The sequence below is a fragment of the Cinclus cinclus genome, chromosome 3 (assembly GCF_963662255.1).
Source record: "Cinclus cinclus chromosome 3, bCinCin1.1, whole genome shotgun sequence".
Classification (NCBI taxonomy): Eukaryota; Metazoa; Chordata; class Aves; order Passeriformes; family Cinclidae; genus Cinclus; species Cinclus cinclus.
Window position 1 is genome coordinate 45,099,421 of NC_085048.1, and position 10,840 is coordinate 45,110,260.

Here is a 10,840-nt window from a genome sequence, read left to right on the forward strand (position 1 = left end):
TATTGGATAAATCTCACTCCTTCACTACTGCTGTCCACTCTGCAGGGAGCAGGAAATATTTGGAACTGATACATATCATTTTTAGGCTTCTAAGTGGCAGATATTTTGTAATATTAAATGCCATCTCTATAGGCATTACCATCTCTTCCCCAAGCATTTCAAACAGTATGTCTTTGTAAAATATGAAAGAGGATGCTAAAAAAGGGCACTGACTTTGAAGCTCCCAGCTGATTATCTGACACTCAAAAAGTGGCCCTACCTCATCAACACTAATAGCAAGAAGATATTTTTAGCAGTATCCCTAAGACAGACATGTTGCCTATCAGGGTCTTGTAGGCTTTGCCTACAAGCTAAGCTAAGCTCTCAAGGCCCACAAATTTGTCTTCCACATGCCAAGAAGGGCAGAGGATTCAATTCTTTCAGTTTGCAGAAGCCACAAAGTCAGTCCTGGAAAGAACCTAGAATTGTGTCTCTTCCAGAAGAACTCACAGTACTGTACCTGAAGTTGCATCTGAAATCCACCAGAAAGTGGAACCCAGAGTACATTTCAGTGGGTTACAACAGGTCACTTGTTAAATGAGCTGTTGGTTAGCTCTTTCTTCCAGAAGCATGCAAACCCAGAGGTCCTCCATATAAAAGCTCAATCAGTTGGCTTGACCTGACAGTCCTAAGAGACTTCAAAAACCAATGTCACACTGCGAAGTCGTCCTGGTCCTACGTTGCCAGAGACAAGAGAAGTCCCCATTGCATGATGGGGAGAGGTGACAGCAGGAATGATGTTTCTCACAAGTACCCCAGATTTGGGATTTACAAAGTCACAACGATTCTGTTCTGACTTTTGTAGAACTCTGCAAAGCCATTTTGTTCCAGTCTGCAAAGCAAATGGAGAAGACTTTGGTGAGAAGCAAGATTTCTGTCTTCCAACAGATGCTGGAACTACTACATTTATCATTACACAAAGACACAATGAAAGGTTTATTTATTTTATTTATACATGTGTCAGTGTGGACATAAATTACAGCACTAGTTTTCAAATGTTACAAAAAATCAATAAGAGAGCAAAATAATCACCGAGGGGTTCCACTACAACCATACCCAGGACGTATGCTTTTCAAGGGATCAGCAAGGACCCCATCCACCCGTTCTCTGACAGTGCAGTTCATGAGCATTTGCAGCCAGAGCCTTTCCTGGGGGCACCTGAACTTGATGGCACATTCAAAAGCAAGACCACTGAAGATGGAGGAGAAGATCAGATGGGGGAACAACATGTCATTGAAAATCCAAGCCCTTCCACTTAGCATAAACAGCTGGGAACATTTCTTCCATCTCCTGCTGAAATTGACCCAGTTGTTGCCATGAGAGGGAGTTTTGTGGCTAACATCTGTTACCCTAGGCATCTGTCCATTTGTGCACATGGTTTCTATTACCTTGAGAGACTGGCTAACTCAAAATAGAGCAGTGCATCACCCTGTCACTTTTGTAGGCAAAACACTAAACAAAGCCCAGCATTAGGGTGAGCGTATGCATACAGATTGCATGATACATATACTATATACCACAAATGAATGAAAAATTGAATCACACCTTTTTTCCCCTCTTTTAGTTGTTCCACTGAACTGCAAGTCACTTGATCTTAGACTTAAAAACATGCAAGGGATCTGGCCAAGGTTTCATCAAGCACAAAACTATCTTGGTGTATATCTTCTGGTACAAAAACACTCAAGTTGATTAAATGACTCGCATCCACTGCACACAGCTCTGGAGCACTGAACAGCCGTCCAAGACAAACTCAGCTCAAAGTTAATTTTAGAATGAGCGATAAGAGTGGGCTGTGTTGTGGAAGCCACCGAAGATTAGTGGTGGTTCACACAAACTTTCTCACTTATGTGTCAAATCTTTTATCTAATCCGTGCCACAAGTGGCAGCCATCACTGCCAGGCTGCAGGACAGCCTGATCTACCACAACCAAACCAGACTGCTTGAGCAAAGGCTGGAGGTCCCTCCCAAATGCTACCTAAACCTCCAAATTCCACATCTGTTTTGTAAGAAGTGATGATGCTCTTGTCATGCTGTCAGCAGCTGTGAGAGGGTTTTGTTCTGCACCACAGGCTTTCAGTACTGCATCCCTTGTCAGGGGTTGCTGAAGTTTTGCTCTAGGCTCACACCAAAGATCCCCCAGCTGCACCTTGGTCTGAACTGTGGCCACAGCTCAGTGAAAGTGGCATGAGAGAGAGATCTGGCATGCTGGCACCTACCGTGCAGCCCCCGAGCAGACACGTCTCTGTTTACTGCCTGGCTGGCTGAGTAGATGTTGATGTGAACTGACTGAACCAATTGGGATGAAAACCTTACTAGGGATGAAGTTAAACACTTGTCTCATAAGAAGGTAGATAAAGGTTGGAAATGTAAAGTAAAAACCCTAGTGCTAGCCAGGAGAATTCTTACCTGTCCAAATGTCTCTTTATGGACTCTTCTCTCTCCACAGAAGGAAATTTTAGAAAAGAATGAAGAAAGATTGGCTACCTTAAGAGCTGCTTGAGCAAGGAAAGCTGCGTATCCTCAAAACTGTCCTCACTTCTTATTTCAAAATATAAAATGTGACAAAATATGATTTTTGGCACTAACTGTGCCACTGCTACTGGGCAGTTCAGGTGACTTGGCCCCCACAGCAGTCCCATGAAAGAGTTTGAGCTGAAGACAGCAAACAGGAATGCTTTTTCTTTTTTTCCTGATCTGCTACAGCAGTCATAAAGGATTCACATTTTGTACAAGGCCTGTGAACTATCTCCCTGGGTTCAAGGAAATGATGGCACAACTGTAATGGCCACCACAAAGCAAGGCATCTGCAGAATAAATTAACACCTCGATCCTTGTGTCCCTTAGACACCTAGATTTGTTTTCATCTGTGCCACAGCTACTAAGAAAAACTTGTCTTCTTTATCTGCCAAAAGAAAGCCTTAAGCAGGTATTTGAAAGATTTTTGAAGAAATCTATGGTATTTGATATAAAGTCTCATAACACTGTAATGACTTTCTGAAGAATAATATCCTCCATCTGCTTCTCAAAAATTCATGGAGGAAGAACTACTTCAGGTAATTGAAAAAGTATGTAAGAATCAAGGTTATTCTCAGTAATCATTTACTTCACAAGCTTACAAGTGACATCATTGTCAGAAAAAACATTACCATTTCCTCTTTATGGTATATTATAAACACATTTCATTTGCAGTTAAAATACAAGAAAAGCCCAGTATTGCCATTGCTTGACTACTTGGAGAAGGATTCTTGTGTCTGGGTACTTTCTGGGACCTCAGCTGCCCCTATTTACAGGCAGAGCTGGCTGATACTTCCCAGATTTGGTTATCAGTTGATGAAAACTGCTTTCAATAAAACTTTATTCTTTTCTTCCAAAGACAATAACCTCACTCAGTCTGTGCTCTTAGCCTGAATATTTGAGCAAAAACAGACCAAGGCTGTTCCCCAAGTACTAAAAGATTGAAGCCCCAAGCTCCTATCTTGTGCTAATGTTACTAGATAAGCAATTTTGGGTTGGTTTATATTTGCTGAGACACCTTCAAGTGCTGGTGGGAAAAAGTTGTCAACTAGTGTCCCTTCCTCTGGGGTCCACTAAGTCATCATATAGAACAATTATGGTGGGTCTGGTCTCTCTAGTGAGGTATTAAGCCAGGGCAAAGATTGCTTGTTATAGTCTTAAAAGACCCCATTACCTCTTTCTATTCCACTGACGTGAAATCATTGTTCAGACTAAATTCCAGTTTGGCTAATCACATTGTATCTGCCAGATTGCTTCTCTAATTGCAGAGCAGGCAATCTAGCCAGAGTGACCTCAGAAGGTTGCCCTGAAGCACAATGAAAAACATTCCTAGACCTTCTCTGTGTGGATACCCACAGTTCACATTATTCTAAGGAGTCTTTCCATTCCTTACCAACTGCAGAGTTAAAAGATTTTCCTAATATCTTGCCTTGAAATGAAGCCAGTTACATCTTGTTCTATTTCCAGGGGACCTAGGGAACAATCGGTCATTATGCCCTTCAAAAAAACTTAATTTTTTTAGTTTGAAGAATCTTGGCACATTCCCTCAAAACCTACTTTTCCCTATACAAAAGAAGTACCACTACTTCAGGCTTTCCCTGCAAGCTTGCCTTCCTGCAACAATCTTTCTTCATAACACCTTTTTCCTCTGAATGAAACTCTTTTCAGTTTGTCTACCTGTTATTAAAGAAGGTAGCACAGAAGTAGCACACTCCAAGGAATAACCAATATCCAGCTCCTCAGCTTTGCATTCCTCTGCAGCAGTGTCCCACGTGCCACTCACATCCATCAAAGCCAGGATGTTATTCCCTCCTCAACCCAGCACTCAGGGAGCAGCACTGCACCACGCAAAGCTCATCATGCTGGGACACAGGTGGAGAGGCCAGAATAATCTTTGGAGATCCAAGAGACCACTTTGACCCACGTGGCTCCTTTGGTTTGGCTCAGTCAGGGGAACTCTGCTCCTGCAAATGGAGACTGATGGGACTCCCTGCACAGCTCCCAAAGCTCTGTCGTGTCAAACTCTGGTGTAATGTTAAACCATTGCTCCAGGCACACAGAATTAATAAACTTAATAAAAGTTAAATCCCAGTCCAAAATAGACGAGCTATTACACCATGGGATGTAGAAAGACAGATGTATAAACTTAACTTCAGAAAGACAGACGGATCAATTTAACTCCAGAATAACCAAGTTTTCTCTAAGAATTTTGGCTCTTCCTCAGGAAGAGTCAGAGTAACTTCCTATAAAAGTGGTACTCAAAACTTACTGTACTTTTAAAGATGTGAAGCCAGCTTGAAAAGACTATGCATGCAATTAGGCAATGAAAACATCTGAGACATTTTTAAAATACTGACACAAATGTAAATGGCATTGTCATTCTAAAGCTAAAACCCAAATGTAAATTTAAGTAAAATCTTAGCAATAGTGTAATGCTAAATCAAATGAGGTTATTATGAGCCTGCTGTATTACTAAGTGCCAAACATGTTTTACCACAGATAATTTTAAAGATATCACTCCAAAATAATTTGCAGACAGTTAAAGATGAGACTCTTATCAGTCATCATTGCAGAGTAGCAGTAACCTCTTGGAAATAGTTCCTACTTAAAGAAAACCACAATCTTCCATCCAACAAGAAACGGCAAAAGACAATTAGTCTGCATTTATAGAGAACCAAAAGACAAATGTATGCAAGTGAAAGTAACACCTAAAAAAAATCTCAAAAGAGTTTTTGGTTTTAGGCAATAACACATCATGTTTCAAAATATGTTATAATCCCAGGCAAAGCACACATGGGCCCAGCAGCAAAGTCTCATTCTTTGCTTTTAATCACTGAAGGTAAATACTTTCATATTACGAGATACGACATGAAAGAGCATCCAAAATAACATCAGGTTAAGTTTGGCAGCATAGCACACTCCCCACCTCCATGGAAATAAATCTGCCCAGAAGGCAAGGATTTCCATATTTTCTCAACCAGACTCTTAAAGAGGGCTCCTCCTAAATTCAGTGTACAAGAGCCAAAGAACCTTGTTATTGCAATTATTGCGACAGGAATTTGCTGTTACTTCAGATTCCAAATGCAATTTTTTTTTTTTCCATTTTGCCATGGCACCCTGGAATAACCTTTTAAAATACACCTCACATGTCCACAGCACTCTGTGGGTGCACGCCCTGCTAATACCTATTGCAGGAGCAGGTACACCTGGAAGAATCTGTGTTTCCAGATAGCTGGAGTTTTTATCTGCTGCTTATGTTACCAGGTCAGTGCTTAAAACAACCAGAGCTTAGAATCACAGTTTACAAACATAATTTTACTAGCAACAATGCAGCTTTAAGTGGGATTATGAAATCCACCAGATATAAGTGGAATCATGAACTTCCATTTGCTTTTTTCTTGCAGCACATCAAAACCCTTCTGATTATTCAGATGACCATCATATGTCAAATCTTGCTTGTTATTTGTCAGCAAGAGCAGCAGGATCTGCTCTTTGGTAGGCTCAACCAGGAGCAAAACAGCTGGGAGCAGCACAGCTCCCTAAAAGCACCACAGCAGGCAGTTCCAGCAGTTCCCACAGACATCACATAGCTAAATTACTTCATTCCCTGCCACTTTCAGTTAACATTTTTAATATATGCATCTTAAGGTACAGGCGCTTGAAACTTTGGTGGTGAAACTCTCCCATCTGCTGCACAGCTGTGGTCTCTGCTGACAGAGCCTCACCAGTGGTCAGGAAAAGCACAGGCATTTTCCTGCAGAGTTAGGGATCATTTATGGACAAGTCTTCATCTTTCCCATCCTGTGTCTTTTTTTTCCCTTCCTTTTGGTGGTGTTGATGTTGGTTGATGACTGCAGTTGTGCTTGGGAAATAAATAACACAACCCTGCTTCAGGAAACTTTAAAGTGATTCAAAACAGGCACCAAATAATTTCCTTGTGTGCTTTTGCAATTTTTTTTTATACAGCCACAAAGTAGGATATTCAACTACATCTATGGAAACACTCTGTTCAACAGTCTTCTGCATTAATTCAGTGATGTAAGTGTGACTGAGTTATAACCTAGAGGCGCTTGGAAAATGGAGCAAAGTCTGGCCTTACTGATTTTCCCTTGCTGCTATCCTGCTGGCTCGCACATCCCAACATAGTCCATCCCCATAAACAGCAGGAGAGAAAAAACTCCTATACCCAAAAGCCTCAGCAGGCTTCAGAAATTAACTGACAATAATTTATGGATGGACAGAAGACACTGAAAACACATAAAAGCCACAGCAAGAAGCAATCCCAACCCGATACAGCACAAATCTGTGCAAGGATCCTGTCCCTCTCCTCCAGGCAGCATTTACATTCAGCAGTACAGCACACTGGCAGCTGTTGCACTCTGATGCCTTTCTCCAGAGCTGCTGGTAGAAGCTACCAAGCACCAATTTGAGCAGCTGGCCCATTAATTTTCTTTTTAGCTATTGTGATTCTTCTCATGAAAAAATGGCACACCTCAGACCACTTTCATTTTATCTTACCATTGATTTTTACCCTATATTTTTATTTAACAACTCTATTTCAAAGTCCAGTCCTGCTATCCCCAAAACCCTGTCTTTAAGTAGATTTTTCTTAGCCTGAAGCAATATTTTCAAGTCAAATAGCAGAACAGAGAAGGCACTTAATGGTCTCAAACCTAACCTGGCAACAACTCCACCCTCTATTATACATACTAATATTTTTCCCTTGACTTAACTGGAAGGATTCAAATGAGACCTCAGCAGCAATATGCCAAACAACCACAAACCACAGCAGTGACGTTTCTTTCACACACTTATCTGGAGATGCACCAAAACACACTTGATCTTTCCAGAGCCTCAAGCTCTCCAACACCACAAGGTGCTGCCAGTTCTCAGGTAAAATGAGCAGCCTCTCTTCTACTTCCCCACTAGGATTTCCTCAAAAATCATTAATTAAATTAGGATGTGTTTTACTTTTGCCTCTTGTTTTTTTTAATGCCATTCTTGGCATATTTTCAAGAAACTCTCTGAATCCAGAGGATTACAGGCTTTTTTAAACTCCATTAATGCTGAAATTCTTCCATAATTAGAATCACTTAAAAGTTGTGCTTTAGAATAATGCCAAGTAACAGAGCATCAACAACAAAAGTCACAAAAATTGACGCAAGACCTAGGTACCTCAAAGTGATATTAATACCACAGCACAAAAGAACACAGTTATTATTCTGAACAACTATGTGCAAAGTTGTTCTCATCGCTGCCGGTGGTGAAGGAAGCATGGTGAAGGATTATCTAATTTCTTCTAAACCTTTCAGGAAACCAGAGGCAGAAAGTAGCAGTTTATTTTTTGCATCACAGTTTCCCACAGAAGATGAGCCAAACCTAGTAGTCAATCTATGTATGAGATCACTGTCCATCTTCTTGTGAACTAAAAATGAATTATTGGGGTGGAATAGGTGAAGAAAAGAAAGCAGATTTGCAGTTGAGACCATATGTATGACCTGTGAGAGATCACAGGACATCTGGTCCGATGGTGGTTTGGATGTTAGCAAGTAGTCTTTTCATCAAGACAGTAAGGATAAACTTTAGAAATTCCACAGAAAAATGGGTTTTATTCTTGTTGGGGCAAAGATCAGAAACAGTTATTTACTTTGACCACAAAGGTGGTCTTATCTCTTGGAAAACCCCATGTGCTCCTCCTCATAATCATTCCAGGTTCTTTGAGAACCTGCACATCTCTGCACAGACCATCACTACTGCACCCTGACAGAAGGACCTCAAAGTACAAGACAAACTACTCCTTCGCCGCCCTCCAAGCTGGCTTCTCTCCCCCTGAAAGGCTGCAAAGAAAAGTCCACAAAATAATTATTTGAATCTCTATGCAGTTCCTGAGAGCATGGCATCTGCCAGAACCAAGGACGGCACGGAGATCACTGAAGAAGGCAGCATCCTGCTACTGGCCACACGCGCAGCTGGACTGGGCGTGGAGGGAGCACGGGCACTCCTCGCTCTCGCTGAGCTCCACAGCCCAATAAGGGTCCTCACTCCCCCAAAACGCTTTACAGTCACTGCCGCGTAGGACCCCAGTTACAGGTTCATTTACCAGCTCGTTCGCGAACTCGCCAATTCTCACGCAGACCAGGTCTTAGAACCATTTCCTGATGGCCTTCCGCGAATGCAATGGCATGCGGACGCCAAGAGCCATGGTCTTTGCCAAAGTCTGATCCTGTTGGGGATGCGTCAGCCTGCGGACCTCACCTTGACTCGGGGTCACCGTCACCTTCTCAGACCGAGCTCTCACCTTGTCCAGCCCCGCTCCAGCACGCTCCCGCTTCCCTGCAGCCGAGCAGCACTGCTCAAAAAGTCGCTTGACCACTTCCCAAGAAGTCGACACCACACCACACCACCTCGCTTCACCACCGCCCTCCCGGCCGCCTCTTCTCCGGTACCAGCCCCACCTCCGCTCTGGGTACCCGCTCACCCTCAGCCCCTCGCGGGGAGCCGGGGTCGCCTGTCGCGACACGGGGGCCGCTCTCCCCGAGCCCGCCCTACCTTCCTGCGGTGGCTGCCCGGGGGCTGCGGGGCGCAGCAGGCGGGCACGGCGCTGCCCCGCCGCCCGCTCCGCACGTAGGTGACCCTCCGACGGCCACCCCCGGCCACCGCCACCGCGCCCGGGCGCTGCTCCGCTCCGCGCGACGGGGCGGGCGCCCGAGCCACCGCCGCCGCGTCCCGGGACTTCTCCTCCGGACACCAGGACCGCCTGATGCCCAGCTGCAGGCAGAGGAAGAGCGCGGCGGAGAGCAGGCAGAGGCGGAAAGCGGCGCCCCGCCAGAGCGGCCGCTCCTTGGGCATGGCGTCGGGGGGTGCTGCCCTGCCCGGCGCTGCCGCCCCGCCGCAGGGCTCATGCCGCCGGCGGGCCCGGCCCCGCGGCCGCCGCCGCCGAAACTTGGGAGTCCCCGCCCCGAGCGGGGCCGGACGGGGAGGGGCCGGGATGCCCCGTCCCGGCCCGGCGGGGGCTGCGGGACGCAGCGGTGCTCGGCCGCAGGCGGCCCGAGGGATGCTCCGCGCCTCGGCGGGAGCAGTGCCCGGTACCAACGTGGGGCCGCGCCGCTGTGCAGCCACAGGTGCGTGTCAGCGGGCCTGAGGGAGGACACAACCCCCCTGTCCAACAATTGTATCAGCCCTATAGATAACTATTGTATCTGTAGCATGAAAGTGTGCTAACTTGTTAAGTTCAGATGTTCATTGTGATGTCACGAGGTAGTGAAATTTTATTGGAGACTTAGGGATTGTTTCTGTCGAAGTCAAAAGGACAAAAGGACAGCCTGTCCCTGTAAGTAAGGACTTGGCTTCTTGTAAGGTTAGAGCTGCCTGTCAAGGGTAAAGGATTTTGGACAGCCAAGGTAACACCAAAATCCTAGTTCCTCTGACATATCTTTGAAACCCCCCCATCTACCCACTTCTTCATATGCTAAGTCTAGCAAGGTTGACTGCAGGGACATCTGGATCAATAGACAAGCAGCAAGAATGCTGCAAAAATAGACCTGCTTTGGAAAGTTTTACTATGATTAATAACCAGTGATGGGGCTGTTAGTGACCTGTTAAAACATGTTGGTCCTGAGCTCTGGAAGGGTGTGAGAAGCCTTTGTGAAACATCAATTGTGGTACCCTAATTTGGCTGCAACACCTCATGCTTATGAGTAACTCTTTTAAGTTTATACTTTGCCTCCTAGCCTCTCTCCTGGACAGTCACCTCATTCTGCTGACTTTCATGACACTTCGTTGGTTTCATGTGTGAAGGAATGGATCTACATCAGCTGAGAAGCTGTGCAGGGGACAGGTGTCCTGCTCATGTCAGTGGGAGCACAGGAGGCTCTGCATTTGTTTTGCAATGGAGACACATTATGAAGAACTATGAAGCTCTCAGGAGGGCTTTGGTCCTAAGGCACAACAGTAACCCATGGCTAAGGCATGAGCAGGGAGCAGTGGTTGGTGGGATTTTCTGTAGGAGGAGCACAGGTGGGGAGCAGGGTCAATGACAGGAGGCAAGCTCTGTGGGAACAGGGACCAGGCAGTAGCAATCAATTTGCAGCTCAGTGAGTAATGAATATTTCCCAGATGGGATATGCAGGACATGGATACATGACTACTCCTGATTTCTTTGCCAAGTAGGGAAGAGGGGCTGTGACTCTTGTCTCCTGTGAGCAGGACTGTGCTTCCAGTGCCCCTGCCTTGTCTGCTGGCGAGGAAGAGGCTTGCTGCACTAAACTCCTTCTGGTATTGTCTCCTG

General features: G+C 45.1%; 1 protein-coding gene across 1 annotated transcript in view; it reads right to left on the minus strand.

Moving 5' to 3' along the window:
- METTL24 (methyltransferase like 24) overlaps positions 1-9,402 on the minus strand; it is a 44,097-nt gene extending 34,695 nt beyond the window's left edge. Inside the window, exon 1 of the mRNA XM_062488733.1 lies at positions 9,103-9,402. Within this exon, the coding sequence (XP_062344717.1) occupies positions 9,103-9,402 (300 nt within the window). The remainder of the gene's footprint in view (positions 1-9,102) is intronic.
- Between the last annotated feature and the right edge of the window lie 1,438 nt (positions 9,403-10,840).